This window comes from Diabrotica virgifera, chromosome 6 (assembly GCF_917563875.1).
Source record: "Diabrotica virgifera virgifera chromosome 6, PGI_DIABVI_V3a".
Lineage (NCBI taxonomy): Eukaryota > Metazoa > Arthropoda > Insecta > Coleoptera > Chrysomelidae > Diabrotica > Diabrotica virgifera.
In genome coordinates this window covers 29,348,719-29,370,085 of record NC_065448.1, presented here as the reverse complement: position 1 = coordinate 29,370,085, position 21,367 = coordinate 29,348,719, and the positions used below count along the sequence as shown (strand labels likewise).

General features: G+C 36.7%; 1 protein-coding gene across 1 annotated transcript in view; it reads right to left on the bottom strand.

Annotated features, from left to right (window-relative positions):
* LOC114335751 (voltage-gated potassium channel subunit beta-2) overlaps positions 1–21,367 on the bottom strand; it is a 176,367-nt gene that overhangs the window by 53,348 nt on the left and 101,652 nt on the right. Inside the window, exon 5 of the mRNA XM_050653927.1 lies at positions 18,874–19,001. Coding sequence (XP_050509884.1) covers positions 18,874–19,001 — 128 coding nt within the window. The remainder of the gene's footprint in view (positions 1–18,873; positions 19,002–21,367) is intronic.

The following is a 21,367-nucleotide window of genomic DNA, read 5'->3' as shown; positions in this document are numbered from 1 at the left end:
AACTTAATTTGGTAACTTTTTGAATTTCATAATAATAATGTTTAATCGAGTCATTAAGACTGGAAAATGGCCATTTTCGCATTTTTCAAAATTTTAATCGCATATAACTCGACAACAATCAATTTTAGAAAAAATGACAAGAGACCTTTTTTGCTCAGAATAAACCAATTTATCTAAAAAATTTTTTTCTAAATAAAAAAATTATTTTTGTGAATTTGTTTAAAAAGAATTGTTTAAACAATTTTTCGACCACGGCACCGGCCGGCACCCTGTGGATATGTTATAAGGAGCTCTTTTTGAGTAAGTTTGTGCAAAAAAATCGAATCGGAATAATTTCGCTAGCGGGGGCGACGATACTGCCCGGTCTATATCACCCTTTCACTAATAGCTTTTCATTAAATGTAATATCAATTGTGCATATTTTAAATACATTGCAAATTAGAACTTTGTATCCGGGGTTGCAAAACGAAAACGAAACAGAGGAATTATCAGGAACTGCGTCATTTTTGATTAAAGGCGGGCATATACCGGAAACATACATTTTTCCGGTTTTTTCGATTATTTTACTTGGACCCATGAGCAAGGGTAGCGCTCACTCCAACATTTTTTAATGGCAATGGGGGGGGGGGTCAAAGATATCGTTTGAAAGCACTTACAATTCCCTATACATTAATTCTTAAATTTTTAAATTCGGTCCAATGCTGTATTTGATTTATTAAAAAAGAAATACAATTCTTGTATTTCTTTCAACTTTAAATTGTATTTCCCTGATTAATTAGCTGATTAAGCACCCAAACGGTTTAAATGTATTATGATTATTCGTATAGTTTTTGTTTTTTGTCACATTTGTCACACTAGTAAATGATAAAATAGATACGAACACATAAAAAACGTAAACTTAGAGGATTTTCTTGTGAATATCAGTTGTGAGCATTAATTTGTAGTCTTTGAAAATTTATTACCATAGTTTAATCCATTCCAAAAAGGATACATATTCGTTGTATTTTATGAACAATAAATGTGCCAATATGATAACTCAATAACTTAATGAACGACATCAAGAAAAACATGTCAGTAGGAAATATGTTTTGACGTTCTGAAAACAGATCAAGAAACTGCGAATGTAGGTAATAAATGAAAAAATATGAAAAAAATACTTTTAAGAAACGCTTTTCTTATTATATCATATTATAAGATAATCAACTAAATAGCAAAAAAAATTGAAAAAATCTAACATATTGGTCAAAGAAAAGCGTGGCGCGTCGTCATCGAATAAACGGTTTTTGCACCATGCTCGAAGGTGTTAGTTTTTTCAATTTTTTTTTATTTTTTGCTTTTTAGTTGATTTTCTTATAATATGTTTAATTTTAATCAGTCGTAACTAAAGAAAAGCGTTTCTTAAAGGTATTTTTTTCATATTTTTTTATTTTTTACTTTTTAGTCTTAGACTTTTCAAACATTAAATATATCGTCATGTTTATTAAAATATGTATAAAACATATTATGATGTACAAACATGAAAAAATAGTCGGAATCGGCAAAACATTTGAAACTTTATTGTTTATTTATAGAGCAGAAAAGTGAAATTATTTACAGTTCATATAATTAGCTACAATCTGTAAAAGTTTAAAGTTTCTTCATTGTAAAAAACAAGAGAATTTAAGCATTTTCCGTTAAAATCGTTTTTTATTTAAACAATTAATAAACAAAAAAATATTTTATTGACTATTTGTGTATTGTTCCCGCGAATGCATATGTCTGCAAAATTTTAGTCAAGAAAAGGCAGTCAAATTAACGTCCAAAGATTTGAACCAAACGATTGAACTAAAACGTTTAATTAATTAATACGACAAAACGAATTCTATTGTTAATTGTAGCACAAAACATCTCTACCGGTGGTTTTTCTAAGACTACGATAAAAACACGAATTTTTTGAATTCGAGTTTTGGTTGAAGTTTTGTTTCGTATCGTTTTGAAATTTGTCACGATAAACGCCGATTTATATATAAACAAATATATAAGCGTTTAAAATTTAAAACTTTATTGTTTATTTATCAAGCATAACGTAAACAATTAACGTAAAAAGTGAAATTATGTATAGTTTATATCATTAGCTACAATCCGTAGAAGTTTCAAGTTTCTACATTGTAAAAAACAAGAGAATTTAAGCATTTTCCATTAAAATCGTTTTTTTTATTTAAACAATTAATAAAAATAAAAAATTGTTTTTATTGACTTTTTTATTTATTTATTTATTATTTATACATATGACCTGGCCTCTAGTGACTAATCCAGGTCGTTTTTTCCTGATGGGATTACAGATATTTTTTTTTATATTTTTACATTTTTTACTCAACTATTAAATCTATTTTTACAATAACAATTTTCCATAATCTCTTAATTACGTATAACAAACAAATTTAAATAAACAATTTAAAATATTTTTGGTACTATCAACTCCCTTCTAAGTTATAAAGACAGTCCCTCTATTTTCAGAAGAGAGTTGGTAGTTTTTTTTTTTTTATTTTTTTTTATTTTTATGAATTATGTATTGAATTATTATTTTTATTTATTTATTTTATATTGAATTATTATTATTATAATTGTAAATATCTATTTTTGAATTTATATTTTATTTTATTTATTTTAACTTTATCTTACTCAACTTCATCAGGGTTGGATTATTGGTTGTCTTCTTCTATTATTATAGATTTCTTGTTGTTTTTTAGATATTATTTGTGCGAGATTGTTTAATATTTCAAAATATTCTTCATTTTGTAATATATCTCTTATTTCAATTCTTTCTAATCTTCTTCTCATTTCTCTGTGTTCTTCATTTTCTATAGTATTTTCACAATGTAACACTATATGTTCTGGTGTACCTAGTTCTCCACATTCACAATATGCATCATCTTTTAAGTTAAATCTTTCCAAATATGTTGGGTACGGTCCATGTCCTGTTAAAAAGTGTATTAAACCTTGTTTTGGATTAAAATAATTTGGAATGTTTTCTAATGTTGGTATAAAATTGTATAAACGTCTAGATTTTGTTGAATTTTCCCATTCATTTTGTCTTTTTCTATTTATTATTTCTTTTAATTCTCTTTTATTTCTTATATCTAATCCTATTATTTGTATTATTTTTTCATGTTTTTCGTTTTTTAGCCAATAATTACATGCTCTTTTTTGTGTTTCTAAATGCATTGGCATTACTCCAGTTAAAACTGTGAGTGCCTGTGTTGCAGTTGTTCCAAATGCTCCCGTCATTCTTACAAGAAATCCTCTCTGAGCTCTATTTAATTTTTCTGCGTTTTTTTTATTTATTAATCTATGTGCCCATACACTTGAACCGTACCCTACAATTGATGCAAGTATTGTACTTAGGTATATTCTCATCTGTCGGAACGAAATTCTATATTCCTTCTGTGCTAGACTAGCAATGCTATGCATGATCTTTGTTGCCTTTTCACAGACACAATTCATGTGTTTTGTAAATAATTTTTGTTCGTCTATTATAATACCTAAATATCTTGTTTCCATTTTTCTTTTTATTGTTTTCCCTCTAATTTTTATAATTGGATCTCTTTCTAAATTTCCTTTTATTAAACTATATGTTGTTTTTGAATCTGATATTGTTAATTTTACTTTATTCATCCAATCATTTACTCTTATTAATACTTCATTTGATTTATTTTCTAATTCTCTTCTTGAGTTTGCATCTATGATCAACAACAAATCATCTGCATATGCTATGCTTCCAAGCACTTCAGGATCTATAGTCAATTGTTCCAACAGTTCCTCTAGCATTACATCCCAGAACATAGGTCCACAAACTGATCCTTGTGGACATCCTTTTGTGATATGTTTTGTCTTTTTTCCTGTTGGACAGCTTAGGCTTGCATATCGGTCTTGACAGTAGTTTCTGAGACTTCCGTACAGATTCTTTGGACATTTCATTCTTCGAAGTCTTTCAAAGAATGACGGCCACCAAAGATTGTCAAAAGCCCCAGACACGTCTATAAAGATCATTAAAACATACTTTTTTATGCTTTCGTTTACTATTTCAAATACTTTATTTATTGCATCTTCTGTTGATCTACCTTTCCTAAAACCATACTGACCAGGATGTAATCCAATTTCTGTTCTTATTGACTGTGTGCTTCTTTTATTCTTTTATAGAATTTTCTGGTCTCGTGTCTGTTATTATGTTCTAGGATTTCTTGTACTTGTTTTTTCAAAGCCTCTCTTTTTTTTCTTCTGCATATTCTGGTCGCTTGTATTCTCTTTTCATTATAAATTTCTCTGCCCTTTCTTGTGTTTCTTTGAAGTCGGTTAAGCCTAGCTTGCCTTTTTCCCTCTACCGCAGTTCTGCATTCATCATCATACCATTCCGCATTTCTTTGCCGTTTGTAAGGGTTTATCAACATCCAAAATTGAGATCAACACATATTCATTTAATTCTTAAATGTACTAGAAACGAAAACCAACACATACACATTTGTTCACATTTTTACTGGGTCACCTAGTTTTGTTAGAAGCACCAGTCGACGATATTGCATAGTCAACTAATTCATATTTTCGTATGTCATGGCCACGCTGAGTCGACAATATAAACAAACTAGATGTTATAACAAAAATGAATAACCATTTTCAATTTCGTTGCAAAACGAAAATACAGCCGAACCATATTCCAGTCCAATCAGAGAGTGCCGCAAGCACCTCTACCGGTTTCGAAACTTATTAGTCTCTCATCAGGAGGCACATATGCTGCTCTCCCTGATCCAACCAAAACAAACCCCAGCGTGCAGTCCCGAATTGCAACGAACGAAATGGCATAGATGCCCTAGCGGCAACTGCTAGCAAAAGACTAAGTTTTCACTCTAATGGCATACAACATATCCCACCAGAATGAAAACAATGGGAACCTTCTCTGGTTACACCTCCGAGGCTTCTACAATTTGCAAGCCATACGGATGCTGAGACTAAGGAAGATGAGGGAATTCTACAATTTACAATTCACGTCACATCTGCCCAGCGCGGTAAAGTTCCAACGAGACTGGTTCCCTTCATACTCCACACAGAGTAAATGTAAAACAAAAATGAATAACCATTTTCAATTTCGTTGCAAAACGAAAATACAGCCGAACCATATTCCAGTCCAATCAGAGAGTGCCGCAAGCACCTCTACCGGTTTCGAAACTTATTAGTCTCTCATCAGGAGGCACATATGCTGCTCTCCCTGATCCAACCAAAACAAACCCCAGCGTGCAGTCCCGAATTGCAACGAACGAAATGGCATAGATGCCCTAGCGGCAACTGCTAGCAAAAGACTAAGTTTACACTCTAATGGCATACAACATATCCCACCAGAATGAAAACAATGGGAACCTTCTCTGGTTACACCTCCGAGGCTTCTACAATTTGCAAGCCATACGGATGCTGAGACTAAGGAAGATGAGGGAATTCTACAATTTACAATTCACGTCACATCTGCCCAGCGCGGTAAAGTTCCAACGAGACTGGTTCCCTTCATACTCCACACAGAGTAAATGTAAAACAAAAATGAATAACCATTTTCAATTTCGTTGCAAAACGAAAATACAGCCGAACCATATTCCAGTCCAATCAGAGAGTGCCGCAAGCACCTCTACCGGTTTCGAAACTTATTAGTCTCTCATCAGGAGGCACATATGCTGCTCTCCCTGATCCAACCAAAACAAACCCCAGCGTGCAGTCCCGAATTGCAACGAACGAAATGGCATAGATGCCCTAGCGGCAACTGCTAGCAAAAGACTAAGTTTTCACTCTAATGGCATACAACATATCCCACCAGAATGAAAACAATGGGAACCTTCTCTGGTTACACCTCCGAGGCTTCTACAATTTGCAAGCCATACGGATGCTGAGACTAAGGAAGATGAGGGAATTCTACAATTTACAATTCACGTCACATCTGCCCAGCGCGGTAAAGTTCCAACGAGACTGGTTCCCTTCATACTCCACACAGAGTAAATGTAAAACAAAAATGAATAACCATTTTCAATTTCGTTGCAAAACGAAAATACAGCCGAACCATATTCCAGTCCAATCAGAGAGTGCCGCAAGCACCTCTACCGGTTTCGAAACTTATTAGTCTCTCATCAGGAGGCACATATGCTGCTCTCCCTGATCCAACCAAAACAAACCCCAGCGTGCAGTCCCGAATTGCAACGAACGAAATGGCATAGATGCCCTAGCGGCAACTGCTAGCAAAAGACTAAGTTTTCACTCTAATGGCATACAACATATCCCACCAGAATGAAAACAATGGGAACCTTCTCTGGTTACACCTCCGAGGCTTCTACAATTTGCAAGCCATACGGATGCTGAGACTAAGGAAGATGAGGGAATTCTACAATTTACAATTCACGTCACATCTGCCCAGCGCGGTAAAGTTCCAACGAGACTGGTTCCCTTCATACTCCACACAGAGTAAATGTAAAACAAAAATGAATAACCATTTTCAATTTCGTTGCAAAACGAAAATACAGCCGAACCATATTCCAGTCCAATCAGAGAGTGCCGCAAGCACCTCTACCGGTTTCGAAACTTATTAGTCTCTCATCAGGAGGCACATATGCTGCTCTCCCTGATCCAACCAAAACAAACCCCAGCGTGCAGTCCCGAATTGCAACGAACGAAATGGCATAGATGCCCTAGCGGCAACTGCTAGCAAAAGACTAAGTTTTCACTCTAATGGCATACAACATATCCCACCAGAATGAAAACAATGGGAACCTTCTCTGGTTACACCTCCGAGGCTTCTACAATTTGCAAGCCATACGGATGCTGAGACTAAGGAAGATGAGGGAATTCTACAATTTACAATTCACGTCACATCTGCCCAGCGCGGTAAAGTTCCAACGAGACTGGTTCCCTTCATACTCCACACAGAGTAAATGTAAAACAAAAATGAATAACCATTTTCAATTTCGTTGCAAAACGAAAATACAGCCGAACCATATTCCAGTCCAATCAGAGAGTGCCGCAAGCACCTCTACCGGTTTCGAAACTTATTAGTCTCTCATCAGGAGGCACATATGCTGCTCTCCCTGATCCAACCAAAACAAACCCCAGCGTGCAGTCCCGAATTGCAACGAACGAAATGGCATAGATGCCCTAGCGGCAACTGCTAGCAAAAGACTAAGTTTTCACTCTAATGGCATACAACATATCCCACCAGAATGAAAACAATGGGAACCTTCTCTGGTTACACCTCCGAGGCTTCTACAATTTGCAAGCCATACGGATGCTGAGACTAAGGAAGATGAGGGAATTCTACAATTTACAATTCACGTCACATCTGCCCAGCGCGGTAAAGTTCCAACGAGACTGGTTCCCTTCATACTCCACACAGAGTAAATGTAAAACAAAAATGAATAACCATTTTCAATTTCGTTGCAAAACGAAAATACAGCCGAACCATATTCCAGTCCAATCAGAGAGTGCCGCAAGCACCTCTACCGGTTTCGAAACTTATTAGTCTCTCATCAGGAGGCACATATGCTGCTCTCCCTGATCCAACCAAAACAAACCCCAGCGTGCAGTCCCGAATTGCAACGAACGAAATGGCATAGATGCCCTAGCGGCAACTGCTAGCAAAAGACTAAGTTTTCACTCTAATGGCATACAACATATCCCACCAGAATGAAAACAATGGGAACCTTCTCTGGTTACACCTCCGAGGCTTCTACAATTTGCAAGCCATACGGATGCTGAGACTAAGGAAGATGAGGGAATTCTACAATTTACAATTCACGTCACATCTGCCCAGCGCGGTAAAGTTCCAACGAGAGAAGGTTCCCATTGTTTTCATTCTGGTGGGATATGTTGTATGCCATTAGAGTGAAAACTTAGTCTTTTGCTAGCAGTTGCCGCTAGGGCATCTATGCCATTTCGTTCGTTGCAATTCGGGACTGCACGCTGGGGTTTGTTTTGGTTGGATCAGGGAGAGCAGCATATGTGCCTCCTGATGAGAGACTAATAAGTTTCGAAACCGGTAGAGGTGCTTGCGGCACTCTCTGATTGGACTGGAATATGGTTCGGCTGTATTTTCGTTTTGCAACGAAATTGAAAATGGTTATTCATTTTTGTTTTACATTTACTCTGTGTGGAGTATGAAGGGAACCAGTCTCGTTGGAACTTTACCGCGCTGGGCAGATGTGACGTGAATTGTAAATTGTAGAATTCCCTCATCTTCCTTAGTCTCAGCATCCGTATGGCTTGCAAATTGTAGAAGCCTCGGAGGTGTAACCAGAGAAGGTTCCCATTGTTTTCATTCTGGTGGGATATGTTGTATGCCATTAGAGTGAAAACTTAGTCTTTTGCTAGCAGTTGCCGCTAGGGCATCTATGCCATTTCGTTCGTTGCAATTCGGGACTGCACGCTGGGGTTTGTTTTGGTTGGATCAGGGAGAGCAGCATATGTGCCTCCTGATGAGAGACTAATAAGTTTCGAAACCGGTAGAGGTGCTTGCGGCACCCTCTGATTGGACTGGAATATGGTTCGGCTGTATTTTCGTTTTGCAACGAAATTGAAAATGGTTATTCATTTTTGTTTTACATTTACTCTGTGTGGAGTATGAAGGGAACCAGTCTCGTTGGAACTTTACCGCGCTGGGCAGATGTGACGTGAATTGTAAATTGTAGAATTCCCTCATCTTCCTTAGTCTCAGCATCCGTATGGCTTGCAAATTGTAGAAGCCTCGGAGGTGTAACCAGAGAAGGTTCCCATTGTTTTCATTCTGGTGGGATATGTTGTATGCCATTAGAGTGAAAACTTAGTCTTTTGCTAGCAGTTGCCGCTAGGGCATCTATGCCATTTCGTTCGTTGCAATTCGGGACTGCACGCTGGGGTTTGTTTTGGTTGGATCAGGGAGAGCAGCATATGTGCCTCCTGATGAGAGACTAATAAGTTTCGAAACCGGTAGAGGTGCTTGCGGCACTCTCTGATTGGACTGGAATATGGTTCGGCTGTATTTTCGTTTTGCAACGAAATTGAAAATGGTTATTCATTTTTGTTTTACATTTACTCTGTGTGGAGTATGAAGGGAACCAGTCTCGTTGGAACTTTACCGCGCTGGGCAGATGTGACGTGAATTGTAAATTGTAGAATTCCCTCATCTTCCTTAGTCTCAGCATCCGTATGGCTTGCAAATTGTAGAAGCCTCGGAGGTGTAACCAGAGAAGGTTCCCATTGTTTTCATTCTGGTGGGATATGTTGTATGCCATTAGAGTGAAAACTTAGTCTTTTGCTAGCAGTTGCCGCTAGGGCATCTATGCCATTTCGTTCGTTGCAATTCGGGACTGCACGCTGGGGTTTGTTTTGGTTGGATCAGGGAGAGCAGCATATGTGCCTCCTGATGAGAGACTAATAAGTTTCGAAACCGGTAGAGGTGCTTGCGGCACTCTCTGATTGGACTGGAATATGGTTCGGCTGTATTTTCGTTTTGCAACGAAATTGAAAATGGTTATTCATTTTTGTTTTACATTTACTCTGTGTGGAGTATGAAGGGAACCAGTCTCGTTGGAACTTTACCGCGCTGGGCAGATGTGACGTGAATTGTAAATTGTAGAATTCCCTCATCTTCCTTAGTCTCAGCATCCGTATGGCTTGCAAATTGTAGAAGCCTCGGAGGTGTAACCAGAGAAGGTTCCCATTGTTTTCATTCTGGTGGGATATGTTGTATGCCATTAGAGTGAAAACTTAGTCTTTTGCTAGCAGTTGCCGCTAGGGCATCTATGCCATTTCGTTCGTTGCAATTCGGGACTGCACGCTGGGGTTTGTTTTGGTTGGATCAGGGAGAGCAGCATATGTGCCTCCTGATGAGAGACTAATAAGTTTCGAAACCGGTAGAGGTGCTTGCGGCACTCTCTGATTGGACTGGAATATGGTTCGGCTGTATTTTCGTTTTGCAACGAAATTGAAAATGGTTATTCATTTTTGTTTTACATTTACTCTGTGTGGAGTATGAAGGGAACCAGTCTCGTTGGAACTTTACCGCGCTGGGCAGATGTGACGTGAATTGTAAATTGTAGAATTCCCTCATCTTCCTTAGTCTCAGCATCCGTATGGCTTGCAAATTGTAGAAGCCTCGGAGGTGTAACCAGAGAAGGTTCCCATTGTTTTCATTCTGGTGGGATATGTTGTATGCCATTAGAGTGAAAACTTAGTCTTTTGCTAGCAGTTGCCGCTAGGGCATCTATGCCATTTCGTTCGTTGCAATTCGGGACTGCACGCTGGGGTTTGTTTTGGTTGGATCAGGGAGAGCAGCATATGTGCCTCCTGATGAGAGACTAATAAGTTTCGAAACCGGTAGAGGTGCTTGCGGCACTCTCTGATTGGACTGGAATATGGTTCGGCTGTATTTTCGTTTTGCAACGAAATTGAAAATGGTTATTCATTTTTGTTTTACATTTACTCTGTGTGGAGTATGAAGGGAACCAGTCTCGTTGGAACTTTACCGCGCTGGGCAGATGTGACGTGAATTGTAAATTGTAGAATTCCCTCATCTTCCTTAGTCTCAGCATCCGTATGGCTTGCAAATTGTAGAAGCCTCGGAGGTGTAACCAGAGAAGGTTCCCATTGTTTTCATTCTGGTGGGATATGTTGTATGCCATTAGAGTGAAAACTTAGTCTTTTGCTAGCAGTTGCCGCTAGGGCATCTATGCCATTTCGTTCGTTGCAATTCGGGACTGCACGCTGGGGTTTGTTTTGGTTGGATCAGGGAGAGCAGCATATGTGCCTCCTGATGAGAGACTAATAAGTTTCGAAACCGGTAGAGGTGCTTGCGGCACTCTCTGATTGGACTGGAATATGGTTCGGCTGTATTTTCGTTTTGCAACGAAATTGAAAATGGTTATTCATTTTTGTTTTACATTTACTCTGTGTGGAGTATGAAGGGAACCAGTCTCGTTGGAACTTTACCGCGCTGGGCAGATGTGACGTGAATTGTAAATTGTAGAATTCCCTCATCTTCCTTAGTCTCAGCATCCGTATGGCTTGCAAATTGTAGAAGCCTCGGAGGTGTAACCAGAGAAGGTTCCCATTGTTTTCATTCTGGTGGGATATGTTGTATGCCATTAGAGTGAAAACTTAGTCTTTAGATGTTATAAGTTTGTTTATATAAACACGAAGGTATGGTGATTCATTCTAATTCAGCGGTTCTCAAACTTTTTGAGTCATGTACCACCTACAGTTCTTTTTATTATTTTTGGTACCACATATACAGGGTGTAACAAAAATACAGGTCATAAATTAAATCACATGTTCTGGAACCAAAGATAGTTCGATTGAACCTAACTTACCCTAGTACAAATACGCACACAAAAAAAGTTACAGCCCTTTGAAGTTACAAAATGAAAATCGATTTTTCCGATATATCGAACTATTCGAGATTTTTTAATGAAAATGGACATGTGGCATGACTATGGCAGGGACATCTTAAAAAGAAATTATAGTGACATTTGTGCACCCCATAACAATTTTATGGGGGTTTTGTTCCCTTAAACCCCCCCAAACTTTTATGTACGTTCAAATTAAATTATTATTGTGGTACCGTTAGTTAAACACAATGTTTTTGAAACTTTTTTGCCTCTTAGTATTTTTTAGATATACCAGTTTTAATCGAGATGCGGCTTCTTTTTTAATATGTTAACATAACAATTTTATGGAGATTTTGTGCCTTTACACCCCCCAAATGTTTGTGTACGTTCCAATTTAACTATTATTGCGGTACCATTAGTTGAAAACAGTGTCTTTAAAACTTTTTTGCCTCTTAGTATTTTTCCGATAAGGCACGTTTTATCGAGATGTGGCTTCTTTTTTAATATGGTTCAAAATATACTTATAAAATCTGTAATTTATAAATAAATTTTCATATTATTATAGGGTCTCTATAATCGTACTTAACAGTATACAAATATGTGGTGGATTTGACAAATATTCAAAATATTTCGATAAAAACTAGTTAGAAAAATTACTAAGAGGCAAAAAGTTTTAAAAACATTGTGTTTAACTAATGGTGCCACAATTATAATTTAATTGGAACGTACACAAAAGTTTGGGGGGTTTAAAGGAACAAAACCCCCATAAAATTTTTATGAGGTGCAGAATTTTTTTTAAGATTTTCCTGTCATAATAATGCCACATGTCCGTTTTCAATCATAAAACTCAAATAGTTTTCGATATATTGGAAAAAATCGATTTTTATTTTGTAACTTCAAAGGGCTGTAACTTTTTTTGTGTGCATATTTGTGCCAGTTAGGTTCAATCGAACTATTATTGGTTCCAGAATATGTGATTTAATTTATGACCTGTATTTTTGTTACACCCTGTATTTTTAGAGTGTATTATCAAGACTTACTAAGTACTACTATTTTAATTTTTTTTGTGTTTTGTGTACCACCGCAAGTAATGAATTGTACCACCAGTGGTACATGTACCACAGATTGAGAATCGCTGTTCTAATTCATTCGTATTATTAAAAAAGAACATTCTCAATCCAGATGCTCTAGCAGATGGTTTTACCGCGAGCACATCAACTATTTACTGTGGTATTTATAGTTGGTAATAAATAAGCAGTTATACATATTGTTTAATTCAGCAACCCCTCTTGGTAGGGGGTAACTACCCCCAACTACCCTAAGATGTTTCCCGAGGGTGCATACCCGCATACGTTTGACTATTCCGACAGTTTCTTCTGCAGATTCAGTTATTATTGTTTTTAATTGTCTTCATTCTTCCTCTGCAGTATCTTTCTCCCTGATTCCGTTGAGTTTTATTTGGAGAGTATTTTGATACTCTTGTGCCTTTGTTGGACTTTTGAACCCTTCAACATTCCATTTTTTAATTTGGCTATTTTTCCCTTTTGCCACTGTCGCGATTTTCTGCCGCAATTTTGCTCCCACAAGATAGTGATCTGAGTCAGAGTTCGCCCCGCGATACGTTCTGACATTAGTTATATCATATTTTTGAGATGAGGATGTGGTCAATTTGATTGGCTTCGTTGGTTCCTGGTATTTTCCATGTTCCTTTATGGATATCTTTTCTCTGCACATTGCAGCGAGACACATTGAACAAAACAGAGAGAGTCATGTCTATACAAAAAGAAGAAGAAAAATAGAATACAATAGAATATAATAGAATAGAACCATTAATACGAATTTTGACTTTTTCCATAAAATACGATTGAGTTTGACCTCTCATTTCTAATTACATACTTTATATTTAATAAAATAACTTTTTTAAAAGAGGTAAACTAAAAATATAAAAAGCTCTCATAAAAAGTGAACTAAAGACCTTTCCGTTAAATTAACCTTCTTTTATTTTTCCACTGCTGCACCTCTAGCGCAAATATTTCCCGGAAAGAATGTATCAAAGGAAATTCTTCTCTATAAAGAGAATTTTTTTTATATATATCTACAGTTTTCAACTTAACTTTTATCAATGTTTCAAATTAAAGTATTTTTTATCAGGCATAATTTATTATACAGGGTGTTAGTAAATAAGTATGACCAACTTTAAGGGTTAATTCTACATGAAAAAATAATAACAATTTGCTCTATAAATGTATGTCCGCAAATGCTTCGTTTCCGATATATGGGGTGTTGAAATTTTTATTTCAAACTGCTAATTTATTATATAAGACTGGTTGAGCTATGAAAATGAAATTTGGTGGGTTTTAAGACGTAGTTATTGCGCATTTTTTGATATACAACTACGAATTTTGCATTCATCATTGGAGCGCATACGGATAACCGTCTGAATTTTTTTAAAGAAAAAAATAGTACGCCACTGAAATATTCCAAATTAAAAATCATTTTTAAATTCCACGTTTAATTTATAAAAAAAACTTTATTGTCTTTTTTTCATATGGCGCACCGTTTTTATGCAAAGAATAAAATATCTTGGCGCGTATTTTTCATTTCCTAATACATTATCAAGAACTATACAATACAATAATACTAAACTGGAACAATTACAGTAAATACCACTCAGAAGATTTTAACTAGGTGCAAATCTACAAGAAATTTTCAAAATGACCTCTTTTAGAGGTGACAGAAGAATTTTCTATTCATCATTGGCGCGCGTACGAGTAATGGTCTGAATTTTTTTAAAGAAAATATATTACGCCAATGAGATATTTCAAATTAAAAATCATTTTTGAATTTCTCGTTCAATTTATGACAAAAAAATCTTTTTTGTCTTTTTTTCATATGAGGCGCCGTTTTTATGCAAAAAATAAAACATCTTATCGTTTACAAAGTATTTGAAGTAATTATGTAAACTACCTCGAATACTTTGTAAGTGATGATGATTTATTTTTTTGTATAAAAACAGCGCATTATACATATAGTCCGTCCGCTATAACTTTTCCCATGCGGTACGATTCATTTTCAATAAAATTAAGTCAAAACAGAAAGTGAAACGTACGCCGATGTGTGTAGTATATAGTATACAGTATACACAATGTATATACACATCGACGTTCGTTTCAATTTATGTTTTGACTTAATTTGATTGAAAATGAATCATGGGAAAAGTTATAGCGGACGGACTATATATGAAGGAAAGGCAAGATATATTTTTTGTCACAAATTATACCAGGAATTCAAAACTAATTTTTAGTTTGACATATCCCAGTGGCGTACTATTTTTTTTTAATTTCAGACAATTAGGTAACCGTACGCGCGCAAATGGTGCATAAAAATTCTTCTGTCACCAGTGAAGACTGCCATTTTGAACATGTGTTGTACCTTTGCACCTAGTTAAAAGTCTATTAGTAATATTTTCTGTTATTGTTTTAGTTTAGTATTACTATTTTGGATAGTTCTTGATAATTTATTTAGCGTATGGCTTAAGTATATCACAGAATATATTTAGATTTATGCATTATACAATGCATCACAAACAGATGTCCAATTTTTTTATATATTCGATTGGCCCTTCGGTTGCCATTACAAAGTCTATAGGGTCGCCTGTGTATGCTCTGCGTGGGCAGTCCTGAACAATGTGACTGATCGTCTGTCTTGCAGCGCCGCAGTCACAAGAAGGCGAGGGGAGTTTACCCCATCTGTGGAGGGAGTCGGCGCATCTTCCACAGTTTGTTCGAATTCGATTAAGGGCTGCCCAAATCTTACGGGGACGTTCAAATTCGCCAGGTTTCCCTATGATGTCCGGTAGACTATGGTAATGCGGATCTGTCCTACTTTTCCAATCTTCTCTCCATCGGGTATTTAAGTCAAAGTTGGATTGCTGCAGCGCTTGAGCAGATTGTAGAGGGGGTAACCTGGATCGGAGACGGTTTCCAAGAATATCGGGGATGTCGTTGTGGACTAGAAGCTGGCGACTGTCCATTATTTTGTTATATTCTTTAACCAATGCATGTTCGCGGCGTAGGTTGGGTGGTGCTATATTACTAAGGGTAGGTAGCCACATTGTAGGGGTGGGCTTAATTGTGCCTGTTATCATACGCATAGTACGGTTTAGTTGGGTGTCGACCAGGTGGGTATGCCTGCTATTTAGCCACACTGGAGCACAGTATTCTGGCACCGGATATATCAGGCCAAGAGCAGAGGATCTTAATGTTGATGCTGTGGACCCCCATGTAGTGGCGCAGAGTTTCTGTATTATATTGTTGCGTGTTTTCAATTTTGCTGCTGTTTTCGTCAGGTGTTCTCTGAATGTGAGCGTTCTGTCTAGAGTAACCCCAAGGTATTTCGGGTATTTATTGTGTTTTAACAGCTTGTTATTAAAATACACTCGCAATTCTGTGTTTGCCAACTTGTTGTTTAGATGAAAAGCTGATACTTCAGTTTTTGTAGTACTTGGCTGTAGTCTCCATTTCTTAAGGTATTCGCTGAGGATGGATAAGTCATTCGTGAGAGTGATTTCTGTAGTTTCTAAAGATTGGTGGCTTGTTGCAAGGGTCCAGTCGTCAGCATATCCAAACTTCCGAGATTCGGTTTCAGGCATGTCAGCAATATAGAGGCTGAAAAGTAAAGGGGCAAGGACAGAACCCTGTGGAAGACCATTGTTAAGTTTCATCTGTCTACTCGTCTCCTTTCCCATTATAACCTGGAAGGCTCTGTTGGTCAGCATGTTGTCAATGAGGTTAATTATCTTTCTGCAGGGGATAATGCGGGCCAGTTTATATATTAATCCCTGTCTCCAAACAGTATCATATGCTGCTGTTAGATCTATAAATACTGTTGCTGTCTTTTGTTTCTTTTGAAAACTAGCTTCTATAAAAGTTGTTAATGACAGCACTTGGTCCGTACAGCTTCGATGAGGGCGGAAGCCAGCTTGTTCAATGGGGACATTTTCTAGTATCCTGTGACTAATTCTGTTGAGGAGAAGCTTTTCTAATAGTTTATATACCATGCTGAGTAAAGCTATGGGGCGGTAGTTTTCTGGCTTATCGTTTGATTTGCCCGGTTTCGGAATTGCAATTATCTTTGTTCGCTTAAGTGAGAAAGGAATGTTACCTGACTGAAGTATATCATTAAAGAACATTGCAAGCCACTGTTTCGTGTATGCACCACTGTGTATCAAGAACTCTGGATGGATACCATCAAAGCCAGGTGCTTTACCTGATTTCATTTCTTTCAGCGCATGTGTGATTTCAGAAATAAGTATTCTTGCTGAATATTCGGAGTTCGTTCTGTTCATTTGTTTTAATGCCCTTAAGTCTCTTTTCACGTTGGTAGTATGTGTTCGATCTCGTGGAGCTCTGGATAGAGATACTATATGGGAGGCAACCTTGTTAGGAGACATTTTAGACTCTCTGGATTCCAGCTGGTTAGCTCCTCCAATTTTCCGCAACAAGGACCATGCCTGCCGGCTTGATTTTTTGAAGTCAAGGTTTTCGACAGTCTTTATCCATTTTTGGCGTCTAGCTGTATCGATGTTGTGTAAAAGCTCATCGGCTATTTCTCGGTCACCACTTTCGAGAAACTTCGTGTATAAGTCTTCACATGTTTCAGTCCATCCAGGCACATATTCTTTGCGATACCCCCTAGGGATGGTTTTCTTGGCAGTGCTTATTACTGCGCCCACAAACCTCTCATAATGTTTGCTTGTTGGAGGGACCCAGCTCAAGGTCCGGTCTAGTTGTTCAGAGAACTTCTTCCAGTTTGCTTTTCTAAGATTCCACCTGGGTCGAGGATATGATCTAATTATTAGAATTGATATTCCGATGGTGATAAGCACCGGACGATGTTGAGTATGTGGGAAGTCTGCAAGGACACTTCTCGCAGTTGTTAGTGGTCTGTCATTGGTATCTTTTGAGACAAAACATAGGTCTGGGTTATATTCTTTTCTCCATGCAGCTGATTTAAATGTTCCTCTGTCTTTGGCATCAAAAACTAGGTATGTGTTTTGCTCTTCGGACCATTCTACTAGTGCCTCCCCATTTTCATCATTCGTGGTGTACTTCCACATTTTGTGGTGGCTGTTGAATTCGCCGATGTATATAGTAGGATGTGGATGAGTCTTTAGCACTTCTGGGTTCCATGTAGTGGCTGGAGGTTTGTATATGTTAACTACGGTAATATCTCCAATCTTGGTGACTACTTCATGTATATTATTTTCATTGGAAGCAGAAAGTAGGAAACCATTTTCTATATTGCAGCGAATGTAGGTTGCGACGCCGTAATGTTTATCATAGGTGGCTCCCAGTAAATCGTAGCCAGGTATCTTTCCCCTTAAATCAAGCTGGACTTTGTCTTCAGTATGGGTCTCTTGTATGGCAACCAGGTCAATGTCGTTATCGTGTAGGATTTTTTGCAACACTTGGCATTTTGCCTTGATAATTCAGTTCTTGATAATTCTAGTTCTTGATAATTTATTAAGAAATGGAAAATACGCGTCAAGATGTTGTATTTTTCTGGAGAAAAAACGGTGCACCATATGAAAATAAGAGAGGATAGATTTTTTATCGAGAATTAAAGGTAGAATTTAAAAATGATTTTTAATTTGAAATATCTGTGGCGTACAATTTTTTTCTTTAAAAAAATTCAAACCATTACCCGTAGACGCGCCAATGATGAAATTTTAAATTGGATGTCAAAAAATGCGAAATAAGTACCTCTTAAAACCCACCAAATTTTATTTTCATAGCTCAATCAATATTAGAGCAATACATAAATTGGCGGTTTGAAATAAAATTTTCAACATCCTGTATCTCGGAAACGAAGAGTTACTTACGTGACAGAAGCGAGCGCGACTGCTCCCAAGTTAAGTCATTGGTAATTGTTACTAGGTACTCATTTTACTACATATTTCTGCAGCGGTTCTAAAGAGTTCTATTCTATTCTATGCTTTTCTTTTTCTATTCTATTCTATTCTATTCTATTCTATTCTATTATATTCTATTCTGCCATATTCTCTCCTGTCCTTATTCTATCCTTCTATATTCTTTAATCCTATTCTATCCTATTCTGTCCTATTCTATTTTATGCTAGTCAAAGTATTCTAAAGTGGCTATAGTAGGTAGTAGCTCATTTTTGTTGAGTTTTTCTTTTTCATTTTCATATTTCTTAAGGTTTCCGTGTTTGTTACCTGTTTTGTTCATCATATTTTCTATATTCTTCTTTTGTTACTCAGCATATTGAACGTTTATTAATTTTATTATCTTTGTAAAAAACAAAACTTCCTGTCGTTTATGGAGCGTTAAAAAATTCCAAGCTGCTCACTTATTTTCTGAGGTAATATTACGGTTCCGCGAAGACATCGAACATCAATAACGTTGCAAAGGAGAAAAAGGCCATCGATCTTTGCGCAAAGAATGCAAAGAATAGAAAGAATTGAATGTAAAATATGTGTGATATTTACCTTCCATGGGACACATCGGATCGGCTTTGTGAACAATGACAACGTCGATGTAAGACAGTTGAAGTCGCACCAGGCTGGCTTTTACGCTCTCTATAATGTGTTTTCGGGAAAGGCCCCGCTCCTCAGATCTGAAATTCAAAAAGTTGCGATAAAGCTTTTAAAAATTCCTTCATTTTAAACGTATATTTTTATAACCTTGTATTTAAGGTAACATTGTTGATTAAAAATTGTTATCTAAAAAATAGTGGGGATTTCGAGCAATAGTTGATTTAAATTCATTTTATTAATTACTATTATCTAATTAATATCACTAACTATGATATAGTTTCAAAAATGTGGGCAAGTTTCCAGAAAAGCAAATGCCTTAATACGATGTCAATTTGCAATAAATTAATCATTCCCATGAAGACAAAGAAGATATAGAAATTCTATATCACCTAAAACTTATCCAGGAGCGGACATATCCTCCGATCACAAACCTGTTGTTTTGTCTATGAAAGTGAAACTAAAGAAGGTAAAGAGTCCTAGCTCCAATAAAATCATTGATACAAGACGGCTCAAACAAGACAACATATATAACGAAAGTTAAAATAAACGAGAACTTAAGGAAAGTCAAAGAAGATAGTACGGAAACTCTGACTATTGACCAAAAATAACGAAAAATTCAACATGCCTTAGTGTCAATTGGAAAAGAAACCCTTAAACCACTTGAAGAAACAACAAAACCTTGGATGACAGTAGAAATTCTTGAACTTATGGAAGAACGAAGAAAACATAAAACAAAAGACCCGAATAAATACAAAGAAATTCAGAGAAACATCACAAAGAAAATTCGAGAGGCAAAAGAGAGGTGGCTCTCCGACAGATGCAAAGAAATAGAAGACCTGGATAAAAAGTATGACAGCTTTAATTTACACAATAAACTCAAAGAAATGACAGGTTCTAGAAAAAGCACAAGAACGAATACCCTTAAAAATGTTAAAGGGGCTATTATTACTGACGTAAAGAAGAGATTGTGTTACTGGACCAATTACATCCAACAACTATTTAATGATGAAAGAGGAGAACTGTCATTAGAAATCACAGAGGATACCGGACCACCAATATTAAGAGAAGAAGTCATCTATGCCATTAAAAACACGAAAGAGAGTAAAGCTACTGGACCAGATGATGTGCCCATCGAATTATTAAAACTTATTGATGAAGATGGTATTGATGTAATGGTTCAGCTCTTTAATCTAATATATCAGACTGCCACAATCCCCAGACAATGGCTGCAATCGACCCTTGTAGCATTCCCAAAAAGCCAAGTGCAACAACCTGCTCGGATCACAGAACAATATCTTTAATGAGTCACATACTTAAAACATTTTTAAAAATAATACATAGCAGAATTGTTAAAAATCTCGAATATGAAATCAGTGACACACAAGAGGGAGTCCGTCAGGGTTGCGTGCTGTCTCCACTACTTTTCAATGTCTACATAAGTGAAGCGGTATTTTAAGAAGCGCTCTCAGATTCAATAGAAGGTATATCTATCAATGGAGAAGTTTTGAACAACTTACGTTTTGCAGACGACACAGTAATAATAACGGATAACAACAATGATTTACAGAACGTAATGCAACGCCTTAATGAACGCTGTCATGAGTACGGACTGAAGATGAATTTAAAGAAAACTAAATGCATGATCATAGCTAAATAGCACACGCAAACATCCAATTAACTGTTGAAGATACTGTAATTGAAAGTGTGGATAACTACAAATACTTAGGAACATGCACGTGCATCATTCATTAAACTTAAAAAGTTTCTTTGTTGTTGGGACATAAAGTTAGAACTACGCCTAAGGATGCTTCGATGTTAAGTGTTCTCTACTCTTCTTTATGGCTTGGAAGCGTGGACATTGAAACAAGTCCATTTGAATAAGTTGGCCGCCTTTGAATTTTGGTGTTACAGAAGAATCCTACGAATATCATGGATTCAAAGAATGTCGAACCTGGAAGTAACTAGAAGGATAGGAAATCAACCGGAAATAATACTAACTATCAAAAGACGAAAACTTGATTACTTGGGACATGTAATTAGAGGGCAAGAAAACTCATTATTACAACTTATTCTTCTTCTTCTTCAGGTGCCATCTCCGCTACGGAGGTTGGCAATCATCATAGCTATTTTAATTTTTGAGGCAGTAGCTCTAAATAGTTGTTTTGAGCTGCATCCAAACCATTCTCTCAGGTTCTTCAGCCATGAAATTCGTCTTCTGCCGATGCTTCTTCTGCCATCTATCTTTCCCTGCATTATGAGTCGCAGGATGCCATACTTCTCGCCCCGCATCACATGTCCGAGGTACTGTAGTTTTCTTTCTTTAATTGTCAGTTCAACTTCCTTCTCTTTACCTATTCTTCTCAGTACTTCATTGTTCGTAACTCTATCTACCCAGGAAACCCTCATAATTCTTCTATACGTCCACATTTCAAAGGCGTTAAGTCGT